General features: G+C 61.7%; 3 protein-coding genes across 3 annotated transcripts; 2 read left to right on the top strand and 1 right to left on the bottom strand.

Annotated features, from left to right (window-relative positions):
- Positions 1–434: 434 nt before the first annotated feature.
- On the bottom strand, positions 435–3,828 carry BXZ73DRAFT_76694 (L-serine ammonia-lyase; the record flags this gene model as incomplete). The annotated part of the gene is made up of 19 exons (XM_048022495.1): positions 435–473; positions 526–534; positions 595–731; positions 801–819; positions 877–935; positions 988–1,029; positions 1,087–1,131; positions 1,190–1,262; positions 1,427–1,573; positions 1,652–1,868; positions 1,927–2,054; positions 2,174–2,245; positions 2,330–2,368; positions 2,411–2,645; positions 2,715–2,937; positions 3,161–3,183; positions 3,240–3,262; positions 3,312–3,400; positions 3,492–3,828. The coding sequence occupies 19 exons, from the start codon at positions 3,826–3,828 to the stop codon at positions 435–437; spliced, it is 1,956 nt and encodes a 651-aa protein (XP_047878878.1).
- A 441-nt stretch (positions 3,829–4,269) lies between these two features.
- On the top strand, positions 4,270–5,710 carry BXZ73DRAFT_45314 (SET domain-containing protein; the record flags this gene model as incomplete). Its single annotated transcript, XM_048019491.1, has 4 exons — positions 4,270–4,530; positions 4,573–5,136; positions 5,218–5,413; positions 5,481–5,710. Coding segments are annotated over 4 exons (1,251 nt in total), but the record flags the coding sequence as incomplete, so codon positions are not given.
- A 1,183-nt stretch (positions 5,711–6,893) lies between these two features.
- BXZ73DRAFT_45356 (uncharacterized protein) lies at positions 6,894–12,190 on the top strand (the record flags this gene model as incomplete). The annotated part of the gene is made up of 9 exons (XM_048019502.1): positions 6,894–7,515; positions 7,573–8,087; positions 8,136–9,221; positions 9,528–9,749; positions 9,868–10,801; positions 10,854–11,078; positions 11,142–11,279; positions 11,349–11,741; positions 11,808–12,190. The coding sequence occupies 9 exons, from the start codon at positions 6,894–6,896 to the stop codon at positions 12,188–12,190; spliced, it is 4,518 nt and encodes a 1,505-aa protein (XP_047878880.1).
- Positions 12,191–13,312: the final 1,122 nt, after the last annotated feature.

A 13,312-nucleotide genomic window follows, 5' to 3' on the forward strand; every position in this document is an offset into this window, starting at 1 on the left:
GGGCACGTCATAATATTTCGTGTACTTATTTACCTCTTGCCGGGCAGGATATTCAATAAAACGCTATCTACACTGTGGATACGTCGTCTGTGTACAATCTAGCTTGATAGAAGTGTGCAGGGACACGATGACAACAGAAATATCAAGAGACATTGAGTGTACGGGGGGAGCTCTAGTATCCTATCGATTTACTCTCGCGGGCCCTGCAGAACTGGCGGAAGCGTGACACTTCCAGGTCATGTGACGTAGTCGAGTCTGTGCTGGGCATACCTTATGCCCTACGGTCTATAGCGGTCATCAAAATCTGTGTCTATCCTGTTTGAAAAGTATCCAGCGGGGTTCGCGAATGCCCTGTAAACCGACTGCGCCTGTGTCGATGCCGCTTGCGCGACAATCCACCACTGGTGGCTCTTTCCCCTGTTTATGTTGCGTTTTCAGCAGGCTGGAACCGTGAGCGGGATCTTGACCGTGCGCTGTAAAAGGTCAGCAAAATTTCCCACTTCATCATATTCAAGAGGGACGTACTGCAAGACCCTACAAATATGGAAGACGGACGATCAGAACAGCCGTCCGGAAGCACGGCGCGAAACATACCGAGAGACTCGTTTCCTTGTACTTGAAACTCATGTCGGATGCGGTTAGCCTCATGGCCTCGATGGCCTCGTCGAGCGTGACGCTGTAGACGTTCTGGCTCGCCATGGCCAGCTGCGCGGCTGTGATGGCTTTCACGGCTGGGATGCAAGAAACGTCATCAGCGTCCACGCTCAAGCCAACCATGGAAGCAGAATCGCCGCCCGCACCTCCTAGACTGTTTCGTTCCTGTGTGGCACACACGTTAGTCTCGAGAACACAGGTCCGTGCGGCGGCAGAACGCACGATGCAAGGGACTTGCACTAGTCCGTCGATGGGATCGCACGTCAGACCCAGGTTGTGCTCTGGAACATTAGATGGATACGACTGTATGAGGAAGAGAGGGAGAGCCCTTACCAATGCCGATCTCCGCTGCTTGCAAGATTGTTTCAGGCGACGCTGTGATTTGACGTGAGCACAGAAGGTTCGCAGCGAATGCGAGCCGATAGCACGGACCTCCCATACAGGCCGCGAACCCAGCACTAGCCATCGAACATGCGACTGGGAGCACCGGAGTCAGGAAGACCGGAGGTTGAATAGATCAGGGCCGACCACACACCACCAACTTCGGCCTGACAACCCCCCTCTGCGGCCGAGATGGTGCTTCCCCGCTTGAAGAGCATGCCGACAGCCTAGCACAGCCAATTTAGTCGAGAGCGTTAATCATAGCCGGGAAGAAACAAACCGCTGCTGTCAACAGGAATGTGACCACCGATCGCTCAGGGTCGTCGCTCACAAACTGAATCAGAGTTAGCAAGACGCCTCCACCCAAACGCGCGAAGAACACTCCGCTTACCTCGACAATATACTTGAGTACCGCGGGAATGACACCCGCGGCGCCGTTCGTCGGAGACGTAACGATACGCCCACCGCTGGCGTTGACCTCGTTGACCGCGATGGCGTAGCAGGATAAGAAATCCATCGCGGGGATCATTGTCTTGCGCTACCCAAGTCAGCACCGACCACGTTCCGATCAGCTTCTAAGTTCGCCAACTCCATTGAACGCCACGTAAACACGTACTACGGGCATAGGGGTCACTGGGTGATCAAGAACTCCGACGACTCGCATCGGCCGGGGGCCAGCTGTGCTACTCCCATTGCTGCTGGCCGCATGCAGACCCTTCGTTGGAGCCACCGGAGGTTCATCCACGCCAAAACCTTCAGGTGCGCCGATATTCCCAACGGGGGCACCACCTCCAATTGCGGGAAGGGTGGGTGCTGCAAGACCGGGGTAGAACCTGGGCATAATTAGATGACCCATTACAGAGGGAACGACAACGAGATACTGTCGCATACCCTCTCATGAGGCGGCGATAGAGGAGAGGGGCACGCCGGCGAAGGCCCAGTCTCCCGGGGAGCTTCTCATCCGCGGCGGACACTCCCATGCGAATACAGTCATCCATGACACTCCATATACGCAGCAGCTTAGAAATGGGACTCATTAGTCGACTGCTATCGGGGACACATTTCCGAAACCGCCAGAACGACCCCGAGAAGGCGACCGCTCCACGGACTGGGGGGTGAAGAGACAAGAAAAGGGTACCTTCTCGTGGATTTCCTCATGGGAGTATCCGAAATGAAGCTCGTTGTCGTATACAACTTGCGCAATAGTCATCTAGGCCCGACGGACAGAATATAGAAGCGTGAGTCGCTATGGGGATAGATGGAGAATAGCGGCGCTATGAAGGAAGTAACGTACATTATGCCTCTTGGTCAGAGCAAGAAGACTGTCGCCGGACTGTAACAACTTTCGTCAAACTGTGCATTTCAACTGACACACGAAGGCACGGACGGTGAACGGATATGGGGGCTGGATGGGATCGGAAGGCTGCGCGACTTCGCCCGCCACGGGCTCCGTGTTCGTCTGATGCAGTCGTGCGCCGTGGACTGCGCTCTTGTCGACGCCTTTGTAAAACAGGTTTTCGTCGACTGTGGGCCATGGTGGTTGAACACGCATGCCCCCAGAGACCCCCACATGCACTCGCCTTTGGTTTTCTCGTTCACCACGAATCCACCTCCGACGCTGATCGGCAGACGGCAGATCTGTATTAATTACGGCCAGCAGAAGCGGGTTTACCACGCACCTAAAGTACTCGTTTGTGGCAAGCAAGTCCCCGTCCTCGCCGAAGACGGAGAAGCGCATACCGTTTGGATGGGTCTTGAGAACCTGATCCCAGCGCCAGACCATGTCTCGGTCCATGTCGTACACGATCCGATGGCGACCGCCGAGCATGAGCGTCTTGTTCTCAAGGATGCCCGCATACCGCGACGGGATCGTGCCGGTGGCGATGGTCTCCGGGTCAGAGCCTGGGCCGCGCGGGTCAGCTGGGCGGAACCATGCAAGAAAGCAACCGAGTCACCCTCAAGTCCGAGCAGGATCGCCTGCGGGGTGTGATGTCTGGGCGAGAGGAAAGGATCAGGACAAGGAATGGAGCGACGGAATAGGACAGAGTGCGGACCCTTTGCCTGCAAACGACCATGTCTGCAGTCAGCCAGGGAGACGAGTTTCGTTATTGGCTGCGAGACGGACCTGTGGCTGCAAGGGAACCATAGCTGCGCAGAGGTCAGCATCTGCGAATCAATCGCGGCACTGATCGAGCAGCACTGACAGAGTGATTTTGACCGTCTTGACCTGCGGTAAGAGGTGAGCGGAGGAAGAGAGAAGAGGACAACGATCCTACCTTGTCGAGCAAGCCGACCTCCTCGAGGTCGCCAATGAAGATCTTCCCAGCACGCATGGGGCCGACGGTGTGCGACGAGCTCGGTCCGACTGCAGCAGCAGGACGCGCCGCAACGCGGATCAGAGTCTGCTCCGCCCCGCCGTGCTGCTCGCCAAGAGCATGAGATTGGGGCAGACGTACCGCCAATGCTAAACAGGTCAAACGCAGAAATGACCGCATGCTCGTGCTCCTTCTCGTGTGCGCCCACGGACATCATGTCCTCCGCAGGGATCGCGTCGCTCTCGTCCGTCGCGTCCGACTCCTTTGGCGGCCGAGCTGCCGAGTTCGGTCCATCAGTCCTTCGCTGGGCGCTGGTCGCGAAGGCACGCAGCGCCGTGGGCCGTGTTGGAAATCTGGCAGCTTTGACGGGCTGGTGGCGGGACGGGAAGGCGCGAAGGGGAGGGCAGGTGGCCGAGGCTTGTACCGCCACCGCAAGACGCGTCGGGGCAGCCTGTTTCCGGGCGACGGCGGCGAGCATGGCACGAGCGAGCGCGGCCACGGAAAAGGCAGAGAGCAAGGATGCGGCCGCGGGCTGGCGGGTGGACGAGGGAGACAGCGAGCTCGTCGGCTGTGTCCACCGCCTCCGAGTCTTCCACGGCGGTCCTAACATGAATCCTTCCGCCCGATCACGGACCCTAACCCCGTCCGCAGGCGGCAGTCATGTGATCGCGATTTGCGCGTCGCAGCGTTTTTGACGCGTCCGTCGACGCTCGCCCGATCTGTCCAATCCCCCTGCAGCGGACCATCCACCTCCGATTGGTCCATCAGGTTCACCGCGCCCATGTCTACATCCTGAATATCAAACGCGCACAGCAAACCCGGCCGCATCACGCCCCCCGCACCAGTCCATCTCGTCCCATCGATAGTTCTCCGCCCACATCACGCTCCCAATGTCGACCCAACAGCCATCTGTCGTCCGCCTATCCCTTCCATCCGTCTCACCCCAATTCGTCCAGCCGCCCTCCACATTCGCACCGATCCTCACTGCGGGCGCAGATACCACGCGTCGAAGGCGCTCTCCGAGAACACCGACCTCCTCGGGAAGTGCGCCCCTTACTCCGCCACGATCTGGAAGCGTTTCCGGAACGAAGTCTGCGCCGAGTGCTGGCGCTACGACCGCGGTCGAAAGACCTTCCTCACCCGCAAGGACGACGAAGGCTTCCAGCGGCCCGACGCCCCGGTCCAAACCTTTTCTCTCAGCCTCCGCACGACCGCGTCCAAGGGATCTGGAGCCAGCGGTGTGACCGGAGCCGGGCTCTCGTTCTGCGACGCGCAGTGCCAGCGCAGCTGGATCGACCGCGAGGGGCTCGACGCCGTCGCTGCGCTCAGGCGCCTCGAAGCTGCCCGCCAGAAGAAACCCGCCAAACCGGCCCCCGACTCGCCCCAAGGCGCACCGTCCGGGCAGCCCACGGACGTCACCCAAGCGGCCGCAGACGCCGCCTGGGCCGCCCTGTCCGCGCAGGAGAGCTCGCCGAAAGCGGTCCGGCGCTGGGCCACCCTCCAGCTGGACGACTACGAGGCGGACATGGCCCGATACGTCCTGCTAGCTCTCCTCCGCTACCTCCGCGAGCTCCCGCCGCCGCCGCATCCTCGACCGCATCCGGCCGGGGCTGCGATGGGCGCATCCTCCCAGGCAGAAGGACCGCAGGAGCATTGGTCGAACGACAGATGGGCGACGTTCGCGTCGCTGCAGACCAATGAGCTCGCGCTTCTACGGGCGTGCCCCGGGATCTTGGAACACCAAACCCTAGTCTACAGCGTCCTTCGCGCGCGCTTTCGCCCGAACGTTTCCGGCGCGGAAGCAAAGACTTCGCGAAGTTTGTTGCGCGCCGGAGGTGGGAAGGAGGGAGCACTCAACGCCGATAAGCCTCAGACAAGGTTCCCAGGCGGGACAGATGTGGGAGGGCAGTCTTCGCTGGCAGATCTTGTGACCGTAGAAAACATCCGGACGATATTTGGCGTAGACCCAGGAAACGCGTTTGGGATCTGGGAGACGCCGCTGATGGAAGAAAGCGAGTGTCTCGGGTTCGCGGTGTACCCAATGGCGTCTTTCTTTAATCATAGTGAGTCGTACAATCGACCGAATTGACCTCCGAAGTGGGCGAGCAAGCGCTGACATGAAGGCTGCAGGTTGCTCACCGAATGTGCGAAAAGAAAGACAAGGTCGAGTACTACGCTTCGTCACTACCTCTGGAGCAGACGACGGAGAGGAGCTGTGCATCAGCTACGGTCCAAATGTGGAAGGCATGGGATGGGAGACTCGTCAAAAGGAGCTTTTAGAGGGATGGTACTTTGCGTGCCGGTGTGCGCGTTGCGTCTCCGAAATGGTGAGGAGCGGGAACGAAGGGATTGGGCGATAAAGCGCACCGAAATGCGTATGTGGTGGAGTGATGGGCGCAAGGAGTGGCCCGGTGGATGGCCTGAAATGAAATGGGAAATGTGCTGTTGTGGACCGTTGTTGTAACACCGTATCTAGCTGAAGGCGCCAAGGAGAGGCTAGGTGGCCCTCGAACGCCAAGCGCGGTTGTCATTGGCAGGACCTGGGACCTGGAGGGTGCGCGGGTGGCGACGGAGGATCCTGTGGAAAGTGGGTGGGGCGAAGTTGGGTGCAACGGATGCTTAGCGGGTAAGGACTTTGCCGAGCGGTGCCGACTCCCGAGCGGTGCGATGCAGCTGGGTCGTACAGGTAGCAGGTAGACGGGACAACGTGGTTCAAAGGGACGATGGGTCGAAATGGATTGAGAGGCACGAGGAGCTCGTGGGGCGCTCTACGAGAGCTGAAGATCGCGTGGGTCCCGGAGAGAGATGAGCGGAGAGCAGAACGAGCGCCTGCTGGGGACCCGTGTTCCGATGGAGGAGACGGAGTTCGCGGATGTTTCCAAGCGAACTTGGATCCCTGCGTGCTAACGAAAGCCAGACTGAATGCACCGGCTCTCACGACTACAGAGCGAGCGGCCTGCGCTGGTGCCGCCTTGGGCGCGTGGCCACCCGAGCGAGATGGATCAGCCCTTGACGGACGTTATCGCGGACGGAGTGCCAGTGGGGAGGAGAGCTGGCATGAGGCGGCCGACTCCAAGGCACGGGTCCGAGTCGACCGATGCCGGCGGGCGAGTCTGGTGATGGGCGCGGACGACGGCCGTCGCCAGTCCCGACGCCGACCGACGCATGGAGGGCGAGGGAGGGGATTGCTGAGAAGAGAGATCCAGGATCGCGCGCGGTGCACGGGTGACCAGCAGTCGGGCGACCGCGCACAGGCGACCGCCTCAGATCCCAACACTTGCCACAGGCGCCCGTTCCTCGTCTCGCCCTCACCTCCGTCTTCCCGCCAGACACGTCCTTGGCTCACGCCTCCTCCCTCCTCCCGCCGAGCCTCCCGCCTCCGTGCCCCCTCCCGCCCGCGCCCTCTCGCCTGCCTTCCCTCGGCGGCGCGCGCGCTGCATCCCTCTCCCTCCGGCCACTCCCCGCCGACTATACCACTCGTTCCCCTGCCCTCTTGATCTCCTTTCCTTTCCACAACCCCCCCACAGGGCTTCTTGCCCGATGATGGCCAGCCCTCAGCCCCCGAAAATTATCACCAGTATGGTCCCGAACGGCACCCCTTCTCGCGACCGCTCCTACCGCAACGACTACCCGCCCTCGGTCACCTCCTCTCCCGCCGTCATACGCTCCGCCGCATCCTTCGCCAACACTCCTAATCCCAGTTTATCTGCCCTCGGGGCCAATGGATCCGCTGTGCCTACAAACCAGCCTCTCGCGGTCGAGGGTTTACTCGCCACCTACGAGGGTTCCCCGAACCCCGCCCTTGCCGCTCTCGACGCCGCCGTCAATGAGCGTAACCAGCTCTCGGCGCAAAACACCCAGCTCTGGAAGCTCATCGAGAAGCAGCGGTCGGGGTACAACCATGTCATGAAGGAGCTCGAGCGTCTTCGCGGTGAGCGTGATCTCTATAAGCATCGTCTCCAGGACAAGGGCGAAGACACCGACAAGCTCCTCCGCGCCCACCGCGTACGAGAGAAGAACGAGGGCAAAGACGTCTCCCTTCGTTCTGCCTCCTCCGCCTCCCAGCTCAAGCCGAGCGACAGCCACAGTTCATCAAGCTCGTCCAAGGCGACCAACGCTCTCGATCCCCGGCAACCTGTGCACAGAGCCCATTCGGACGAGTCGCGTCAGTGCTTCCTACCGTTCGCCTTCTGCCGTCGTGTGCTGACGATCCCACCGCCAGCTCGCGCCCAGCCACAGCTGTCGTCCTCTCGATCCTTTGATCCCAGTCAGTCGACCTCTTCCGCTTCGCGGATGACGCCCGAGCGCAAGGGCTCGTCGGGCACAGTGAACACGGTCAGCTCCACCCGCTCAGAGTCTCCGGTCCTCAACGTCCAGACGAATGGCTTCCTTTCCGCCACCCCCGCGGGGCCTTCTGGACACATACCATCGCCGCTGTCGATTGCCAGCCCCGCGCCAGAAGGGTCGTTGACGATGAGCCCTACGGAGGACTCGTTCTCACAACCCGCTCCCACGCCGGTGCCGTTGCGCTCGGATTCTCTGTCGGCCACATCAACGCCCGCCCCCTCGCCCTCGACAGCGACACAATCAGCCAAAGTCACATCACCGAGAGAGCCCACTGATCCTGTGCTCGGCGCCTGGGCTTCCCCACAAGCAGCCTCCCAGCCCAAGCCCCAATCCCAGACGTCGTTACCGCCCCAGCAGTCGCCTGCTCACGGCCCTCCACTCCAGCTGCAAGTTCAGCCTCCGCAGGCGCTGGCACAGTTGCAGCCTGGTCCCGTACAGAATGGCGTCGTGCTCACGCCGGCGTCGCCGGAGGGCGCGGCGAGCATCTCACGTGGACAGCCCCCACCGCTGAAACCTGCAGAATTGGGCTACGGTCCGGTGACAAACGGGAAGGCAGGCGCGGGCGAGCAGAACCTGACGGTGCGTGCGCACGCGTTGTCGCGCGAGTCGCAGATCTCGCTGCCGGAGGAGACGAAGCGGTGGTACGCGTCGATCGCGTCGCCTGCGGACAGCCCGAACCCGGGCAGGGAGTCGTTCTCGGAGACGAGCTCGCCGGCGCCGAACGGGCGTGGGCTCGGGATCCCGACGGAGAACGGGGACGGGCGCGGGCGGGCGGACGGGGGGCGGTCACCCGACTCGCGACGGGCAGGATCTGTCACGACCGAGGAAGGCGGCGAGTTTCTCGATATGGACGACGACGACAGCGTCAACGACCACTCCGGCGCTAACGGCCTTGCATACACCGACCTCCCGCGCTCGTCCTCCGACGCTCCCCAACGCTCGTCCCCCGACGCCCCTCAGCGCCGCGACAAGTCCCGCCCCGCCGTCGAGGACTTCCCCCTCCCGCCCGGCACCCCCACCAGCCCGGCCCAGTTCACCCCGCCGCCCCCGCTTCAGATGCACCCTCCGTCGCGCCAGGGCAGCATGGACTACCCTCAACCTCCACAGCTCCGCCGATCCATGTCGTCTCCCGACTCCCAGCCGTCCTCATTTTCCGCCTCCCAGTCCGCCCCTGCAGAGCCCCCACTCTCTCCTTTCCCCCTCCCGCGCCCCGCCAACCCGCCGCAGATGAAGTTCCGCCAGCTTCCGCTGCTCGCAGAGGACCTGCCGCACACGGAGATCACCGTCCTCAACTCCAACATCCGTCCCAACGACAAGGGCAAGGACACCCTCTCTTTCATCATCCTTGTCGACCCGGGCCGTGGCAAGGACCCGTGGAAGATCGAGAAGGCGTACAGCGATGTCCTCCTGCTCGACACGCGCATCCGCTCCTCCGTCGGCCGCACCGCATCCAAGAGGCTCATGAGCCTTCCCGAGGGTCGTTTATGGCGTGATCATGCACCCGCCAAGGTTGATCAGCGCAAAGTAAGTCTTCTATAACGCTCGCACGGCTGCTGCGCTTCGCCCATACTCCTTCGGGCGTTCTCTGCTCTCCAACTTTCTCCTCCCGGGTATATACTGTTGACCCCGCGCGCTATTGTGCAGTCCCGGCCACACGCAATATGGCCCAGGGTCCTCGTTACCATGCAAAGCGCTTGTGAAACCCCGCTTCTGGACGCGCGAACGTATTCCGATCTCATGCTGCCGGGATTTCTTGTCTTCTCGAAACCTTCCCCCGCTCACTTCCGTCTGCTCCGTCATTCTCGACACTGACGATCCCCATTTGTCTAGGTCACTCTGGAAGCTTACCTCCGTTCCTTGATCGCCCTTCCCGTCAAGGAAAAGGTTGAAATCGTCGCATTCTTCACATGCGACGTCGTCCGTGAGGCCCAGAAGCCCGTAGCACAAGTCGGATACAAGGAGGGCTACCTCACCAAGCGCGGGAAGAACTTCGGTGGTTGGAAGACGAGGTACTTCGTACTTCAGGGTCCGTCTCTGGAGTATTATGAGAGCGTGAGTACTCGGTTCATTATTCATGCGGCATGTCGGCTTGTACTTCGGCCGGCGGGAGCTCACCTCGATTTTTATCCCTCGCTGACCATCGTTACCGTTTCTGGGGTTTGGCACACAGCGGGGCGGCACGCACCTTGGGTCAATTGTCATCACCGGCGCCCAGATTGGCCGACAGCAGCGCACACCAGAGAAGCGCGAGGGAGACGAAGACAACGAATACCGACATGCGTTCCTCGTCATCGAGGCGAAGAAGGGACCGACTGGTACTACCGCGCGGCATGTCCTTTGTGCCGAAAGCGACGAGGAGCGAGATTCTTGGGTCGAGGAGCTCGTGCGGTACGTCACTGGCACGTACAACGATGAGCAGTTGCCCCTCGCCGTGACGGCCAGTCCAGTCACGCAACTCAATGCCGCTCTGCCCCGTTCGAGTACTTCTTCCAACCCTCCAACGGACCTCCAGAGCACACCCGTGCGTCGCTTACCCAAAGATGTCCTCATCGCCAAGGGCCCAGCAATGCCCCTCTCCGAACTCCCACAAGATCCAAACAACGCGAAGCTCTTCCAGGCACCTCAGTTCCCCGAGGAGACCACTTCAAGCAGTCCCGCAAAGACGTCTCTCGAAGTCGAAGGGCTAACCTCGAGCTCGCTGCCCGCCACGTCTCCGCTCGCTGAAGAGCCGGAGCTTGTGTCCGCCCTGAACCCAAGAGCAAATTCCGAGCTCGGTCACTATCCCGACATGGCCAACGCCGCGGCAGCACGCACGCCAGAGCAGCAGAAACGGATGAAGAAGAACCGGATGTCCATGAAGCCCTCTCCGATGCTGGAGCGTCCGCCGTCGCCACCGTCGGACCCGAATACCCCGCGCGTCGATGCCCACGGGAAGGTCAAGATCTCCGGGCCCATGAACGGGGTTCCCATCCCCGCCGGGTACAAGTTCGGCGGACCCAATCAGCCGGCCCAGCCTGAGCAGCCTCCTATGTCCACATCCGATCGGAGGGAGAAGACAAAGTCAAGAACATTCAAGGGCTGGAACTTCGGACGCGGCGGAGGTGGTAAGTGTTGTCACCTTCCGTCGTCCGCACGAGTCTGACAGCACGCGATCAGCCGAGAAACCTGCCGCAGTCGCGGTACCTACGTACATCCCGAGGGCGGTGTTTGGTATTGCATTGGAGGAGTCGCTCGACGTCGCCCAGATTGCCAGCTTGCCGGCGATCGTCTTCAGGTGTATACAGTATCTTGAGGCAAAGAAGGCGGAGACAGAAGAGGGTATCTATCGCCTGAGCGGTAGTTCTGCAGTTATCAAGAGCCTCAAGGACCGTTTCAACCAAGGTGCGACATCCGCATGGATGATCACGTAAAGCATTTGTATTGACATACCCCATCCTCGGGCAGAGGGTGACGTCGACCTGCTCGCTTCAGACGAATACTGGGATCCGCATGCCATCGCGGGTCTGCTCAAGACATTCCTGCGCGAGCTCCCTGCGAGCATCCTGACGCGCGATCTGCACTTGCGCTTCCTTTCGGTCATCGGTCAGTCTTCTGTCACGCCCCGCGTGTGGCCTGACCACAAGAGCCCCCGCTGACCTAGTCCGTATCCAGACTTCGTTGATCCCCAGGAGCGGATCCGAGAACTCTCGCATCTTATTTCCTCGCTCCCGGTCGCGAACTACAGCCTGCTCCGTGCGCTGACCGCACACCTGATCCTCATCGTGCAGAACGCGAACATCAACAAGATGACGATGCGCAACGTCGGGATCGTCTTCAGCCCCACGCTGGGCATCCCGGCGGGCGTGTTCAGCCTCATGCTGGGGGAGTTCAACCGCGTGTTCAATGTCGACGGTACCCTCGAGGACGAGGAACAGGAGGAGGAGCAAGCCCCCGCCGACCACGGGGAGCGTGCGCCCAGCCAGAGCTCCGCGCGGCGAAACAGCCAGCACTATTCAGACGCCGCGGCGGATCAGCTGTTGGGGCATAGTGGCCGGGCCCTTTCCAGTACGTATGGCGACGATCGTTCGCCCTGCCGCTTGCTGACCGGTTCGCCATTGTTCTCTTCTGCAGCGCAACGAGAACAGGAAGACAGTGACGACGAGGAGGACATCGTCGAAGAAAGCGGCACGGAGGCCACGACGGAGAACGACGGCGAGTCCGTCGCCGAGTCCGCCAGCTCCGCGTCCCGTCACAGCCCATCCCTCACGCAAGCCCAAGCCCAGGCGCAGGCGCAGGCGCAGCGCTCGCGTGCTGCCCAGCTCGCTGCGACGCGCGGGCTGAGCGTGACGACAAGCGACAAGCAGAGCCGGCGACACAGTCGCATGGTGGGTGTACCAGCGGGGCTGCCCGCGTCCCCGCGACCGCCGCAGCAGTCTGGGGGCGCGCCGTCGATCCCAGAGGGGGCGGAGCCCGTCTCGCCGTCGTCCGGGAATTTGCCGCATCGACCGACATAGGGCTGGGCTGGGATGCCTTTGATGATCACGATGACGACGACGACGTTCAGACGCCACCCGCATCGACCTCGACCGAGGACGGACATGGTTCCCGGAGGGAGCGGGCTGAGGACCGATGCATGGGTGCCGGCCGCGCGAGCACCGACAAGGATGCTTTCGCATTTATGGATTGTCTAGTATACAGCTGCACGTCCCAACGATACCCTCACGCGGTGTATATCCCCTTCTGTTTTTGCTCAGATGTAATTTATAATTCGCTCTCTGGGCATTGTGGACCGACTCTTGACCGCTTGACCGGCATAAAGAGTGAAACGGCGAGCGAGTACTATCTAGGCGGAGAGGCGCCCATGCCAGGAACGCCTTGGCAGCGCAGACGACGTTGCAAGGACGCCAGCGCGCGACAAATCGTCCTCGCTCCTCGCTCCTCCTCGCTCGCCCGCCAACATGGGCTACCGCCAGGCCGCCGTCCTTGTCTCGGTTTCCTTCTTTCTTGGTCAGTCTCTCTTCCGTCACGCTCGCCCTGCCGCTCACCTTCTCGCGTTGCTGCTCCGTACTCCGGCGTGCCGACTTCCGTCCGCTGCTCGTGCACACGCTCGTCCTCGCCTGCCCCATCCTTTCCCCGCGCCCTTACCTGTGCGGCGGGCTGCTCCCAGGGGTGCTCGCCGTCTGCCTGAACGTCGACTACCGGGTGCTCTTCACGCCGCTCAACGATGCCATCGTCCGGGATGGGTTCGAGTTCTACACCACCTTCTACAACTCCCCGCCCGCGATCAAGGTCCGTCTGGGTCGCTTGTGTCTCTCCGTCCGTCCGTCCGGGTGCTGATGCGCGCTGGTCGTATTCCACGTCGTCCTTTCACCCTCCGAACACGCACACGGACAGGCGTTGCTGCACGGGGTGATGGGCGTCGGGCTCGTGGGCCTCATCGGCAAGCTGCACAAGTGGGACGACAGCGCCGTGTTCTTCGACGGCTCGTCCATCGGTGCGTCCCCTCCCCCTGCCCGGTCATCTGAACGTGTCCGCACACACGCCTGCCGTCCCGCGCACGCACGCACGTGCCCGCTGGGCCGTTCCCCCGTCTTCCGCCGCGCGCCGCGCACCGGGGCCCTCACCCTCGTCCTCGG

Source organism: Epithele typhae (assembly GCF_022376455.1).
Source record: "Epithele typhae strain CBS 203.58 chromosome Unknown BXZ73scaffold_17, whole genome shotgun sequence".
Taxonomy (NCBI): Eukaryota; Fungi; Basidiomycota; class Agaricomycetes; order Polyporales; family Epitheliaceae; genus Epithele; species Epithele typhae.